General features: G+C 24.9%; 2 protein-coding genes across 2 annotated transcripts; both read left to right on the top strand.

Annotated features, from left to right (window-relative positions):
- Positions 1 to 264: 264 nt before the first annotated feature.
- Positions 265 to 6,545, top strand: LOC140665124 (cytochrome P450 4C1-like). The gene is made up of 10 exons (XM_072890865.1): positions 265 to 494; positions 674 to 783; positions 1,228 to 1,321; positions 1,492 to 1,686; positions 2,183 to 2,240; positions 3,238 to 3,367; positions 4,299 to 4,374; positions 4,922 to 5,034; positions 5,147 to 5,384; positions 6,091 to 6,545. Exons 1-10 carry the CDS (start codon positions 326 to 328, stop codon positions 6,432 to 6,434), a joined length of 1,527 nt encoding a protein of 508 aa, XP_072746966.1. The 5' UTR covers positions 265 to 325; the 3' UTR covers positions 6,435 to 6,545.
- A 3,354-nt stretch (positions 6,546 to 9,899) lies between these two features.
- Positions 9,900 to 16,308, top strand: LOC140664846 (cytochrome P450 4C1-like). The gene is made up of 10 exons (XM_072890368.1): positions 9,900 to 10,132; positions 10,321 to 10,430; positions 11,287 to 11,377; positions 11,548 to 11,742; positions 12,244 to 12,307; positions 13,294 to 13,423; positions 14,460 to 14,535; positions 15,115 to 15,227; positions 15,309 to 15,546; positions 15,881 to 16,308. Exons 1-10 carry the CDS (start codon positions 9,958 to 9,960, stop codon positions 16,222 to 16,224), a joined length of 1,536 nt encoding a protein of 511 aa, XP_072746469.1. The 5' UTR covers positions 9,900 to 9,957; the 3' UTR covers positions 16,225 to 16,308.
- Positions 16,309 to 16,352: the final 44 nt, after the last annotated feature.

The raw sequence follows: 16,352 nt of genomic DNA, 5'->3' as shown, positions 1-16,352 counted from the left end.
CTCTAAAAGAAAAAACTAACAAAAGAGAAAGAAAAACATAAAGTTGAAATGCATATAATGTGTAAATAGCAGATATGCCTATCAGTAACATACACCTATTAAAAAAGAAATAACTTACAAGAAAAACGAATTACATTTTTAAAATGCATATAGTGTATAAATAATACATCTTATTTTGCACAGAAATAAAACTTGGAAAAAGATATTGAATATCAGAATTTAAATACTATGCATCGAGACTATATATAGTCCGATATTCCAAGCGCTAGTTCAATTATATTTGTGTAAATTTAGTTGTTTTTTTTGTAACTCATAGACTCTGACAATGAGTCTTCTTCTGTTGATAGTATCTGCTTTTGGCGTTATTATATTTTCTAAAATTGTTTGGATAATGTATACTTGTTATATCAAACGGAAAAAAATGAGCCATATTCCCGGAACCACTGATTATTCGTTTTTTGAAGTATTACATATGCTGACCAGGCCTCAGGAAGGTAAAAAAACTCTTCTGTTAGTTTCTATCTGTATTTATTTATATCTATAAATTCACAGAAAGCACACACACACACACACACACACACACACACACACACACACACATGCACACATATAATATAAATATACGTATATTTTATAAACAATATTAATTATTAATTTAATTGCTTCGACGCAGAGCGGATGAAAATATTTCTATCACTTTTAAAAAAAAACAAAGATGGGCTTTATGCAATTTGGATAAGACAGGACCCAGTAGTTTACGTGGTTAAACCAGAATTTTTAGAAGTAAGAAATAATTTTAAAATATTAATAATAATTGCAATATATTTTCAATATATATGTTAATAAATTATATATGTATACGTTTAAATGAAACATAAACTGCGACTTTTATGGAACTATGACCTTAGTTCACGTTTCAGTTGAGCATATCCCTTACTTTTTGATACATGTATAAAATAAAGTATATATTTCTAAAAATTTGCAAGCTAATAGATTATTAAATATCTGAGTATACTTTGTTTAATTTCCTTGACTGAATAATTTCTTATAGTCAATAGTATAAATGTTAGATTTATTAAAAATCACCTTTTCGATAATATATATATATATACAGATATATATAAGATATATATACAAAATTCTTTTAATAGCAAACGTGCGAAATATCATATATTGTTATGCTCTTGTTGCCATTTGAGTTATTATCTTGGTTTTACAAATTTATAGAGTATTCTCCAAAGTAACACGCATCTTGAAAAAACGGAAAAAACGTCTAATATCTTCAAACTATGGCTAGGTAATGGGCTTTTGTCAGCTCCAGGTAAAGAACAGCATTTTTAAGATATATTTTACAAAAAGACTGTCATGCTGACCAGTATTAGCTAGTGATATAAAGTAAAAAACATATAATAAAATATAAAAAACTAAGTATAAAGTAAAAAAGCGATATTCTTGTAATGTATATAAATAATATAAGTGCATACATTTTAGTTAAACAGTGGTACAGACATAGAAGAATACTTTCGCCTATATTTCATTTTAATATATTGGAAAAATTTGCTGTCGTCATGTCTGAAAAAACGGAAATTATAATAAAATGCATCGAGGAAAAAATGACAGAAAATTCGACTCAAGTTATTGATATTTTATCATTTATGCAAAAGGTCACTTTCAACATTATATGTGGTAAGAAATAATACGAAAGAAGAAAAAGAGGAAATAAGACCCATAGCATAAGAACATATGAACCAGTGAGAATCAAGTATTGCTTGATGCTTATTGATGCATATCAGGCTCTCTTATGCATATGCAGCTTATGCAATTTGTGTGTGACAGTTCATAATCGTGTATACATTTGAAAATAGCTCATAATGAATACTTTCAACAGTATAAAATAATTATTAAACGCTAACGTAGCAACTTTAAAAACAAAGAAAATCAAATAATAATTTTATATTACAAATTTAAAAAATTTTGTTAATCCAAGAAATGCATTTATTTAGTATTCATATATTATATACACTATATAAATTAAATAGTAATTATCTTGTTGTTTTACAATTACAGTTCTTTTTTATATTGTAATTAATATATAAATATATAAATATATATAGAATATATATATATATATATATATATATATATATATATATATATATTATATATGTAAAATGATTGTTAGCTACTATGATGGGTCTAGACGATGAAGAAATTACGTCATATGGATTGGCTGTAAACAAGTAAGTTTATGTACAAATTCTCTTAATCTATCATTCACTTAATATATAAAATTATTCTATTTTTACATGTTTATAATTTTATGACTATAATCTTAGAATGTGTGTTAGTAGGAAGTATGGTAAGTATTAGTAAGTATTTTTAATATAATTAATATTTTGTTTTTATATATTTTGATTGATATGAACAAATTCTCTGTTTCTTATTTATTGATAATTGATTTATTGACTTTTTATTTTTAAAATATTTAAGTAAATATTAATTTCATATTTTATATTTTTATATAAGTCTTTCAACATACATTGTTAAATATATGTGTACTTAAAAATAAATTATTTGTTTAACATTTGTTATAACCTTGTATAAGTTGTAAAATGTATATTCTATATCTATACTATATATCGTCATCTTTATGCCAAACCACAAATGTGTAATTTTTCCGATTTTTTGTCACTTATGTCATTTTCATACTCAATTTTGGACAAAAATTCTACGCCAAACACGCAAATGTATTATCAATAAATCATGTAAAACCTGAGGTATCAATATCATATCAATTCACGAAAGAAATAAATATATATATTTCAGCACATTAAATTTTCAAATTGTAATAATTCAGAATTACAAAATTCGTGATTTTGATATAAAGACGATGATATATAGCATATATAGAATATACATCTTACAATTTATAATATAACATGATAATAATTAATTTTTAAGCGCTTAAATAGATAATAAACTTTTAACGATAGAAGTATAATTCTAAAAGATTTTGATATTCTGTTTAATCAGAGAAATATTTTATTACAAACTTGCATTATATACTTTAATTAAACGTTAATTTTTAGTCACACAACGTCTAATGAGACAAAAGTAAAGTTTTGATAATGTGTGTGACAAATGTATGAAATAATAATGAAAACTTATTCCAGTTTTCTATTCCTATCAAGTATTCTTTTAACTGGGATGTCAAAATTAACAATATAATAATTTCAGATTTATAAAACTGTTTTCGTTACGTATGAATTATTCGGGCCTGTGGATGTATGATTGGATATATTATTTATCACCTCAAGGAAGAAAATGTAAAGCAGCGATAAACAGCATACATAGCTTTACGAACAAGGCAAGAATTTTGATTTTAAAATATTTCGACTCTGACAATGAGTCGAATAAAAAGAAATCATTCTAAATGTTATCTCAGTTAATTATATATGACCTTCATCTTTGTTTCAAAACAAAATTTATTATAATTATATATTGTATAAGGCATTTGTTAGAAAGTTGGGATATCATTTAATATTACAAAAGTGCTATTTTTTTATAAATATTTGAAAAATTATACAAAATTATGCAAATTGAGCTTAATCATATCTCATCGTCATAATATATGCAGGGTGTCCGGTAATTCGCTGTCACGCGGTCGCTAGGATCACAGCGAGAAGCGAGAAGAAACAGCTTACTGTTACACGGTTACTATGCGTGCGACTAGCAATCACGTGACAGCGGGCTGGCTTTTCTCGCCACGTACTAATACTCAAATGAATTGGTCGATATTATTTTAGTTAATTTCTCAATAATTATTCCAAAAATCGCAAAACGATATAAATCCTTTTTGCTCAGTTGATCCGCTCTATCTGTACAGGAGATGTTTTTTGCGAATTACCGGACATCCTGCATAAATATTATATATATATATATATATATGTGTGTGTGTGTGTGTGTGTGTGTGTGTGTGTATGTGTGTGTGTGTGTGTGTGTGTGTGTGTGTGTGTGTGTGTGTGTGTGTGTGTGTGTGTGTGTGTGTGTGCGTGTGTGTGTGTGTGTGTGTGTGTGTGTGTGTGTGTGTGTGTGTGTGTAAAGAAAGAGAGAGAGAGAGAGAGAAAATTAATGCTTATATGTATATTTGTTACATATATTTCGTTAGTTATTTATTACAATATTATATAAATTTAAAAAAAAATTTATAATTTAGTTGTATTAAATACATACTACTTCGTTATTTTATTTAAAACAGATCGAATTTCGATAAATAATAAGAATACTTCAATTTCTAGATAATACGAAAGAAGAAACTTGCACGTATGCAGAACAATAAATCACAAAATAAACAGGATGATTCTGATACATTAGGTACGAAGATAAATTGCAGCAATTAATACAAAAATATGTCAAATGTATAATATTAGACAACTATCATTAGCTTTGTTCTTATGAATTTCTTGATAAATTAATGCAGCAGATTTTCGTCAAATTTTTGAACACATATTTTTTTTACATAAATTACTTTTAATGTTTTTATTAGTACTTTGCCTTAAATTATAAAGTTATATGTATATTAGCAAAACGTAATAATAAAGATAGAAGTAATACAAAATAAATTGAAAAATAAGCTTTTATTTATTTGCATATTTAACATTTTTTACGTATTTATGTATTAGCATATTTAAAATTTAATTCGTTGAAGTTTTTTTATTTTTCTTCTCATATATTTAAAATCTTATTATTGTTTATAATTAATTATATACTTTAATATATATACAATTAATTATTATTTTATCTATAGATATAAAGTCACAAATAATCATACTTTCTGAAAACCAATTTTTTCGCTTTCTGTGAATTTAAATTGAATTATTTATACGTGATATATAATTAAATATATGTATAATTCCTTTAGATAAGCAGAAAAGGAAAGCTTTTATAGATCTATTATTGGACTTAAATGAGAAAGATGACGTTTTGTTAACTGATGAAGAATTGAGAGAACATGTGGATACATTCATTTTTGCAGTGAGTGAAATGTGATAAAAGTTCTTTTTATTGATATTTTAGTTTTCGTTTTTTAATCTCTCAATAGTAATATAATTCTTGATTTTAAATAATAAATAATATATAATAATAGGGCCATGATACAACAACAGCTTCCGTCAGTTGGGCGCTTTTTTGTATAGGCAATGATCTCAAATGTCAAGAAAAAGTTCACGAAGAACTGAAGGAGGTATTCAAAGATTCACAGATACCAGCTAGTCTAAAGGAGATTTCACAATTAAAATATCTTGAAAGAGTTATAAAAGAATCGCGCAGATTATATCCAAGCATACCTCTGATTTTTAGAAAAATATCAGAAGATATAAAAATGGGTGAGACTTTTTAAATTTTAATTAATGATACAAACCTTTGAAAATAAATAAAAAATTCAATGAAACAAAATGGAAATGCGACGTGAGTTAACATTTTTCTTAGAAGATTTGGAACTTAGAGAATATATGTGTAATATAATATATATTAGTATATATATATATATATAATTTGTTATATATATACATATATATACGCATTAAAAATATTTATAATTTGTCTGTGATTTTTTCTCTTACGTTTAAATAATTTATAACAAAATAAATTAGAATTTCAAAATGTATACTTTTAAATTATGAACTATTTGTACTAAAAAAAGTTGATTTAAATTAAGAACAAAATATGACTACATCCGTAAGAATCTATTTTTGAAAAGTATATTTAAACACTATCATTAGAGCTACTAAGAATTAAAGATAATAAGAAGTTCTTGAATTTTTTTTTTTTAAACATAAATGAAAAATAAGTCTCGATTATTAACTCTCTTCCAAAGACGTTTGAAATTTTTTTCTTAGTTATATAATGCTTTCTGATTCGGTCATCTACAAAATTATAAATATAATTGGTATTGAAACTTAAATAACTTTTCAATGAGTTTAATTCAATGAATTTGACAGTGAAGGATTGGAAGATGCACATTTGAGGATTTGAAATGTAAGAGATGGATTACTTTCCATGAAATTCTACACACATATTCTCCTATTTCAGGCAATTATATAATTCCGAAAGGTACTTCGGTCGCAGCGCCAATCATGTTGCTACATCGAAATCCAGCAATCTGGTCGGATCCATTAAAATTTGATCCAAATCGTTTTCTACCTGAGAATTTAAAACAGATACATCCGTGCGCTTACATTCCGTTCAGTGGTGGACCAAGAAACTGCATTGGACAGAAATTCGCTATGATGGAAGAAAAGATAATATTAACAGCCATACTTAGAAAGTGGAGAGTGAAGAGTATGAAAACGCATGAAGAAATGACCATGTTGAATTATATCGTTTTGCGACCAGCTGATGGATTTATACATCTTCGCCTACTGCCGAAAAAATAAACAGATCTATCACATGTATTTAATGTTAGAAAAATATGATTTATTATAATTTAAAAAATGAAGCTAATATAAAACATTATAAAATTAAATAAAATAAAACTTTATAAACAATTTGATCAGAATTATTAATTAAGTAATTCCCGTTAAATTAATGAAAATACAAAACAAATTTGAAACAAATTGAGAATATAAAAGGTATGTTATATAGCATTTTGTATTTTACAATAAACTATATACTTAGTAATAATAATAAAAAGTTACATTTATGTTACAAAAAATGGATGTTAAAATAAAATATACAGTCATATTTTAATAACACGTAATACATAAATAATAATGATTATTTATATATTTATATAATAATTATTATTATTTCTATTTTAATTTATTATTAATTTAATTACGAATTTAACCTTTTTCTTCACAAAAAATGGCATAAAGCTTTGAATGTGAATATATCGAAGCGTTGAAGCTTCTGTTTCGCAATGCTAATTGGCTGTTTCGCTTGTGCACTGCGATTTGCTTTAGTTGTGTTATTTACGGCTGCCAAATTGTGTAAATTTTGACAGTTTGCAAAAGAAATTAAAGTTAAAGTTAAGTTAAAGTTATTCTAAAGAAAAAGTTCTCTCTATTTCTTTTTTTCTGTTTTCTTTTTTCCTCTTCTTGTCTTTTTTTTTCTTTTTTTTGTTATCTGAAGAGTTAAATATTTAATTTTTATACATATTTACTATTTAAACGCGCAACACATAACATATGGATAGCACATTAATATTATGAAATAATTTAGTTTTATACATATATTTCTTTATTCGTTACTCCTTTTTATTTTTCTCTTCTCTATCTTTTTTTTCTACTTCTCTCTTTTCTTCTTTTACGTATTTGTTATTTATCTTTAATTTGTAAAATTTAATTTTAACTTCTTCAACTTTAACATAAATTTTTTTTTAACTTTATTTTGATTCACTAACTATCAAAATTTGCATGATTTGACAGCCACAAATAATACTATTATATACGCAAAATGCAGCACATCGACTTTAACGTAATATTATTATTCTCTTTCTCTCTTCTTTTTTCTCTCTCTTAATTATGATTATTTTTCTTCTCGTCTTTAGCTTTAAATATTAACATTAATAATATTAATTACTCAATATTATATTTCTTTTTCTATTTTTTCTTTTTCTTTTCTCTCTCTTTATTTCTCTCAACATAAATTACAACTACATATTAAATATTTACAATATAACGGCAGAATGTTATACACTCAGAATAGAGAGAGAGAGAGAATACATACATACGTACACACATTTATATATAGATATTATTACACAATATTATATTACCTAGATTATTAACAAACATTATCCTTTTCTTCATTCTCTTCTTTTCTCTTTCTCTCTATTTCTTTTCTTTTTCTTTTGCCTATCTTTCGTCTTTTTTAAGTTCAAATAAAACATTTTTTTTTCTTCTTTCTCTTTTTCCCTTACTTTTAACTATTTGTCACCTCTTCTCTAACTTTAAGTATTAATATTAATAATATTAATTACTTAATATTATAAGTTGTTCCCTGTTCCATTTTTTTTCCTCCTCTTTTTCTCTTTCTCTCTCTCTCTCTCTCTCTCTCTTTCTCTTTTAATAAATAAATTTGAATAACATATTAAATACATGATATAATAAGGGAAAATTATACGAGAAAATTATAAAATTATATAGAAAAAGTGAGAAAGAAAGAAAGAGAGCCAGAGAGATAAAATATGCATATACATACATACGTACATACGGACGTACATACATTTATACGTACGTACATATACATATTACACACTATATTATTACCTAATATTACATTTCATTTTTTCTTTCTTGCCTTTTTCTGTTTCTTTCTCTTCGTCTTTTTTCTTTTATGTATTCTTCCTCTTCTTTAACTTTAAAGAAAGCATTCTTCTTTCTCTCTTTCTCTTTTTTTATTTAACATTACATTCCTTCTCCTTCTTTTTTCCATCTCTCCTTTTTTCTATCAATATAAATTACATAAATTAAATATACAATCATATCATGAGAAAGGATTATATCTAGATACGTTCTATACAGTATATACATATATGATATATGTATCTTTCTTTATTTATCTTTCTTTTCTCTTCTTCGTTTTTTTTAACTTTGTCTTTCTTAATTTTTCTTTATTTTTTTTGCAAATTGTCACACAAATTATCAAAATTTACATGATAATTTGATAGCTGCAGACGACACGAGTAAAGCAAGTCACAATGCATTTGACAAGATAGCGAGACAATTAATCAACGTCGAGGAAAAACGGCAAGACGATTAAATCGGTAACACGCATTTTTTTACCAAAAATCATCAACGTCGAGGACAAGCGGCAACAATTAAATCGGTAACATGCCATTTTTATATAAGGAATGCTGTTATATCAATAAATTACATTAAACATTGTCAGTTTTAAACATCAATACAAATACCAATGCTTAATTATCCTAATTATAATTATTATATAAATCAATGTTGATTATATAACAATAATCCATAATATTTTACTTCCTTTGTCTTAAAAAAAAAGTGAACTAAAAAAAATTTATATTATGTTAAACTTTACAGAAAATTTCAAAAAGATAATAACTTTTGCTAATTACTGCAACATATGCTAATAGTTTTTGTACTAATATTTTGTTTTTCCTTATAAGAAAAGTGTAACTTTATACACGCAGAAAAGAAACGCAAATATTAAATAATAAATATGTTTATAAAATAATCGGTGGAAAAAACGTGGAAACATGTGATAGTTTTTATTTATTAAAGTATGAATTTATAGATTTATTTCTTGATATTTTCTTTATCTAAACAATATAAGATTGTGCAGAGAGAAATATATAAAATCTCTGTGATGCGTTGTTAAAAATTTCAAGATATATAGCTCGAAATATAATATGAGCTATATTATTTTAAAAAATAATACAAAGTTATATTGAGGCAAAAACGAAACTACTGATAATGAATTAAAGAATTGCTTCATATATTAGCATTTATATACGTGTTGTGTGTGTTCGTGTGCCCACTTATTCTATCATTTTAAATTTACCTTTTAATGTATCATTTTAAAATCTTTTCATTTCGCTATAAGACGCAGACCGTTTTTCACAAAAAACTAATGAACTAAAAATGTTTTGCCTATCAGTATAAACAACTCTAAAAGAAGATAACTTACAAAAGAGAAAGAGAAATATAAGATTAAAATGCACATAATGTATAAATAGTAGATCTACCTATCAGTAACATGCAACTGTATTAAAAAAAATTACTTACAAAAGAAACGAGTTACACTTAAAATGCATTTGGTATATAAATAGTACACCTTATTTCGTAAAGAAACAAAACTTGGAAAAACATTTGGAATATCAGAATTTAAATACTATGTATAGAGACTATATATAGTCCGACATTTCAAACATAACTAGTTCAATTATATTTGTGTAAATTTGGTTGTTTTTTTTTGTAACTCAAGACTATGACAATGAGTCTTCTCCTGTTGATAGTTTCTGCTTTTGGCGTTATTATATTTTCTAAAATTATTTGCATAATGTATACTTTTTATACCAAACGGAAAAAAATGAGCCATATTCCCGGAATCACTGATTATTCGTTTTTTGAAATATTACATATGCTGACCAGGCCTCAAAAAGGTAAAAAAACTCTTTTGTTAGTTTATATCTGTATTATTTATTTATATCTATAAATTCGCAGAAGGTACACACACATACACACACACACACATACACACACACACACACACACACATGCACGCATATCATATAAATATACGTATGTTTTATAAACAATATTAATTATTAATCTAATTGCTTCGACGCAGAGCGGATGAAAATGTTTCTATCACTTTTACAAAAAAACAAAGATGGGCTTTATGCAATTTGGATAAGACAGGACCCAGTAGTTTACGTGGTTAAACCAGAACTTTTAGAAGTAAGAAATAATTTTAAAATATTAATGATAATTGCAATATATTTCCAATATACATATAAGTAAGTAATTATAAATTATAGATACGTTCAAATGAAATATAGACTGACAAGGGAATCTCGTGAACCCGGAAATTCTGAATTTAATGACTCTTTGCACACATGGGCAGATAAATAAGGTGGATAAATATAATAGATAAATTTAGAAATTTTTAGTTGCAAAAAACTTATAAGGGGTTAAATCATACCTCATATGTAAAGCAACTTTTTGCTTTTTTCGATATATCTCGAATATTATTAGAAATATAAAAAAGTGTTTTATACAAAAATTTTATAGTAAAATCACCTCTATTTAATCAATTTATTGTTAATAAAATGAAAAATTTTTGAAAAATTATTTCTCTAAATTTTATTAACGATTAAAAACGTTTTTCCATCACAATTGAAAATTTATCAATTTATTCCGTCTATATGTGTGCAAAGTTTTATTAAAATCTGAATTTTCAGGTTCACGAGGTTTTTTTGTGAGATTTTTATGGAACAACAACCTTAGTTCACGTTTCAGTTAAACATATCTCTTTCTTTCTAATACATATTTAAAATGAAATATATATTTCTAAAAATTTACAAACTAGCAAGTTATTAAATATCTGAGTATACTTTGTCTATTTCTCTTAACTAAATAATTTTTTATAATCAATAGTATAAATGTTTTTTTATAATCAATAATATGAATCTTAGACTCATTAAAAATCTTCTAAACAAAATGTGCAAAATTTTTTTAATTGCAAAGTGCGAAATGTGTAATGTTATGCTCCCGTTGCTGTTTGAGTTATTATCTTGTTTTTACAAATTTACAGAGTATTCTTCAAAGTAACACACATGTTGAGAAAAGTGAACTATATAATTTCTTCAAACTATGGCTAGGTAATGGGCTTTTGTCAGCTCCAGGTAAAACACAGCATTTTTAAGATATATTTTACAAAGAGACTGTCATGCTGACCAGTATTAGCTAGTGATATAAAGTAAAAAGCATATAATAAAATATAAAAAACTAAGTATAAAGTAAAAGAGCGATATTCTTGTAATGCATATAAATAATATAAGTGCATACATTTCAGTTGAACAGTGGTACAGACATAGAAGAATACTTTTGCCTACATTTCATTTTAATATATTGGAAAAATTTGCTATCGTTATGTCTGAAAAAACAGAAATTATAATAAAATGCATCGAGGAAAAAATAGCAGAAAATTCGACTCAAGTTATTGATATTTGGCCATTTATGCAAAAGGTCACTTTCAACATTATATGTGGTAAGAAATAATACGAAATAATACGAAAGAAGAAAAAAAGGATATAAGACCATCACACCCAAATTGCATAAGCTGCATATGCATAGCATAAGAACATATGGACCAGTGAGAATCAAGTATTGCGCCACATGCTTGATGCTCATTGATCTATACCATCTTATGTTATGCGTATACAGTTTATGCAATTTTTGTGTGCTAGACCATAATCGTGCATACATCTGAAAATAGCCCATAATGAATACTTTCAACAGTAGAAAGTAATTATTAAATGCTAACGTAGCAACTTTAAGGATAAAGAAAATCGAATAATAATTTTATGTTACAAATTTAAACAACTTTGTTAACCTAAGAAGTGCATCATTTTTTTCGTACTCATATATTATATACATTATATAAATATTGTGATTAATATATAAATATATAAATATATATATATAAAATATATATATATATATATATATATATATATATATATATATATATATATATAATGATTGCTAGAAACTACGATGGGTGTAAATGTAGATGATGAAGATGTTACGTCATATGGATTGGCTCTAAACAAGTAAGTTTATGTACAAATTCTCTATCATTCACTTAATATGTAAAATTATTCTATTTTTACATGTTTATAATTTTATGACTATAATCTTAGAATGTGTGTTAGTAGGAAGTATGGTAAGTATTAGTAAGTATTTTTAATATAATTAATATTTTGTTTTTATATATTTTGATTGATATGAACAAATTCTCTGTTTCTTATTTATTGATAATTGATTTATTGACTTTCTATTTTTAAAATATTTAAGTAAATATTAATTTTATATTTTATATTTTTGTATAAGTCTTCCAACATGCATTGTTAAATACATATGTGTACTTAAAAATAAATTATTTGTTTAACATTTATTATAACCTTGTATAAGTTGTAAAATGTATATTCTATATCTATACTATATATCGTCATCTTTATGCCAAATTACAAATGTGTAATTTTTGCGAATTTTTGTCACTAATGTCATTTTCTTATTCAATTTTGGACAAATATTCTACACCAAAGACGCAAATGTATTATCAATAAATCACGTCAAATCTGAGGAATTAATATCATATCAATTCAGGAAAGCAATAAATATATATTTTTCAGCACATTAAATTTTCAAATTGTAATAATTCCGAAATACAAAATTCGTGATTTTTATATAAAGGCGATGATATACAGCATATATAGAATAATAGACATCTTCCAATTTATAATATGATAACATAATAATTAAACTTTTACGGTAGAAGTATAATTTTATAAGATTTTGATATTTTGTTTAATCAGACAAATATTTTCTTACACACACACACACACACAAACTTGCATTATATACTTAATTAAATGTCAATTTTTATTCATACAACGTTTAATGAGACAATAGTAAAGTTTTGATAATATGTGTGACAAATGTATGAAATAATAATAAAAACTTATTCCAGTTTTACTATTCTTATCGAGTATTCTTTTAACTGGGATGTCAAAATTAACAATAGAATATATTTTAGATATCTTAAACTGCATGCAGTACGTTTGACTCAATCGTGGCTGTGGATATATGATTGGATATATTATTTAACACCCCAGGGAAGGCAATATAAATCAACAATAAACAGCATGCATAGCTTTACAAAGAAGGTAAAAATTTCAATTTTAAAATGTTACGACTGTAAGTCGGCTCGGATAAAGAAATCATTCTAAATGTTATCTTCATTGATTTAATATTTTTAAATGTTCCATTTTTCATATATTAAGTATAAATTCTCATTTTATTTGTATCTACGCATATTCTATCAGTAAATACATTATATATAAAGATTTTATATATAAATAAATCTGATAAAGTTAGATTTATTTCTACGTATATTAAGTCATTTAATTTTTAGTTTTGATTATTTTTCTCAGTTGTATATAATATTTATTGTTATATTTATTTACGGTGATATAAAAAAGATTAGATATTGTAAATTAATTATTTGTATAATTTTATAGAGATATAATTTTTTTATATTGCTTTATATATGAGTTCCATCTGTGTTGCAAAACAAAATGTATTATCATTATATAGTCTGCAATATTTTATGTGAAAAGTTGGAAATATTATTTAATATTACAAAAGTACATTTTTATAAATATTTAAAAATTATACAAAATTATACAAATCGCTTAATCATATATCATTGCTAATAATATATATACATTACGCAAAAAAATTAAAGAACCATATAAAAAAAGGCCAATTTTCAAGTAGTTGCAATTTCCTTAAAATAATCGAAATAAGATCAATATAAAAACGTTTCAATGCTTGAAGTTTCTAGTTTTAGAATCTTTAAATAAATTTCAATTCTTTCTATTCGTTATAAAATTCATTGTTGCACGCACGCACGCGCACACACACACACACACACACACACACACACACCTATATATATATATATATATATATATATATATATATATATAGAGAGAGAGAGAGAGAGAGAGAGAGAGAGAGAGAATTTGTGCTTATATATATATTCGTTACATATATTTTGTTAGTTATTTATTACAATATTATATAAATTTCAAGAAAAATAATTTATGATAATATAGTTATATTAAATACATACTACTTTGTTATTTTATTTAAAACAGATCGGATTTTGATAAATAATAAGAGTACTTCAATTTCTAGGTAATACGAAAGAAGAAACTTGCACGTATGCAGAACAATAAATCACAAAATAAGCAGGATGATTCTGATACATCAGGTACAAAGATAAATTGCAACAATTAATAGAAAAATATGTCAAGTGTATTAGACAACTATCATTAACTCTTTTTTTATGAATTTCTTGGTAAATTAATGCAATAGATTTTCGTCAAATTTTTGAACTCTTTTCTTTTTTACATAAATTACTTTTAATGTTTTTATTTGTATTTTGTTTTAAATTAAAAAGGTTTATGTATATTAGTATATTGGTATATTAGTAAAACGCAATAATAAAGATAGAGGTATTAAAAAATAAATTGAAAAATAACTTTTATTTATACTTGCATATTTAAAATTTAATTTGTTGAAGCCTTTTTATTTTCATAGCTTTAAAATCTATTATTGTTTAAAATTAATTATAATAATACTTTATTATAAAATTAATTATATAATATTTTATTATAAAATTAATTATGTAATTTATTTTTAGATATGAAGTCATAAATAATCATACCTTTTGAAAACTAAATTATTCGCTTTCTATGAATTTAGACTAAATTATTCACAAGTGATTTTTCTTCTATAATTAAATATATATAATAATTTATAAATATATATAATATTATAATTCAATTAGATAAGCAGAAAAGAAAAGCCTTTCTAGACCTATTATTGGACATGAATGAGAAAAGTGACGTTTCGTTAACTGATGAAGAATTAAGAGCACACGTGGATACATTCGTTTTTGCAGTGAGTGAAATGTGATAAAAAAACTTCTTTTCATTGATATTTTACTTTTCCTTTTTTTATCTTACATAATATATAATACAGGGTCATGATACAACATCGATTTCCGTCAGTTGGACGCTTTTCTGTATAGGCAATGATCTCAAATGTCAAGAAAAAGTTCACGAAGAGCTGAAGGAGATATTCAAAGATTCACAGATACCAGCTAGTCTAAAGGAGCTTTCACAATTAAAATATCTCGAAAGAGTTATAAAAGAATCGCGCAGATTGTATCCAAGCGTACCCCTGATTTTAAGAAAAATATCAGAAGACATAAAAATGGGTGAGACTTTTTTAAATTTTAATTAATGATACAAACCTTTGAAAATAAACAAAATATTTCATACGAAATGCAAATGCGACATGAGTTACCATTTTTCTTAAAAAATTTGGAACTTAGAGAATATGTGTATAATAAAATATACCTATATTAGTAATTTGATATATATTCATGTGACAAATTACTAATGTATAATTTATATTAAAACTTAAGTAATTTTTCAATAAGTGTAATTCAACCAATTTAACAATAATTAGAAGATGCACATTTGAAAATTTGAAATGTGACAGATGAATTACTTTCCATTAAATTCTACACACATATTCTTTTATTTCAGACAAGTATATAATTCCGAAAGGTACTTCGGTCGCAGCGCCAATTATGTTGCTACATCGAAATCCAGCAATCTGGTCGGATCCATTAAAATTTGATCCAGATCGTTTTCTATCTGAGAATTTAAAACAGATACATCCGTGCGCTTACATTCCGTTCAGTGTTGGACCAAGAAACTGCATTGGACAGAAATTCGCTATGATCGAAGAAAAGATAATATTAACAGCCATACTCAGAAAGTGGAGAGTGAAGAGTATGAAAACGCATGAGGAAATGACCACGATGAATTATATCATTTTGCGGCCAGAGGATGAATTTATACATCTTTGCCTATTGCCGAAAGAATAAACAGAACTAACATATGTATTTAATGCTAGAAATATATGATTTATTATAATTTAAATGAAGAGAATAAAATAAAACTTTATAAACCAAAGAGATAAGAATTTATAAACAAAAAACTTCTTTCTGCTTCT

This window comes from Anoplolepis gracilipes, chromosome 4, assembly GCF_047496725.1.
Source record: "Anoplolepis gracilipes chromosome 4, ASM4749672v1, whole genome shotgun sequence".
Taxonomy (NCBI): domain Eukaryota; kingdom Metazoa; phylum Arthropoda; class Insecta; order Hymenoptera; family Formicidae; genus Anoplolepis; species Anoplolepis gracilipes.
This window is presented reverse-complemented; position numbering and strand designations above follow the sequence as displayed.

Excerpts from the sequence above, each read along its gene's own strand:
- LOC140665124 (XM_072890865.1), top strand. The coding sequence starts at position 326 with ATGAGTCTTCTTCTGTTGATAGTATCTGCTTTTGGCGTTATTATATTT. Across the intron at positions 784-1,227 it reads TTAAACCAGAATTTTTAGAA|AGTATTCTCCAAAGTAACAC; the intron begins GTAAGAAATAAT and ends ACAAATTTATAG. Across the intron at positions 3,368-4,298 it reads TACATAGCTTTACGAACAAG|ATAATACGAAAGAAGAAACT; the intron begins GCAAGAATTTTG and ends TTCAATTTCTAG.
- LOC140664846 (XM_072890368.1), top strand. The coding sequence starts at position 9,958 with ATGACAATGAGTCTTCTCCTGTTGATAGTTTCTGCTTTTGGCGTTATT. Across the intron at positions 10,133-10,320 it reads GCTGACCAGGCCTCAAAAAG|AGCGGATGAAAATGTTTCTA; the intron begins GTAAAAAAACTC and ends GCTTCGACGCAG. Across the intron at positions 13,424-14,459 it reads TGCATAGCTTTACAAAGAAG|GTAATACGAAAGAAGAAACT; the intron begins GTAAAAATTTCA and ends TTCAATTTCTAG.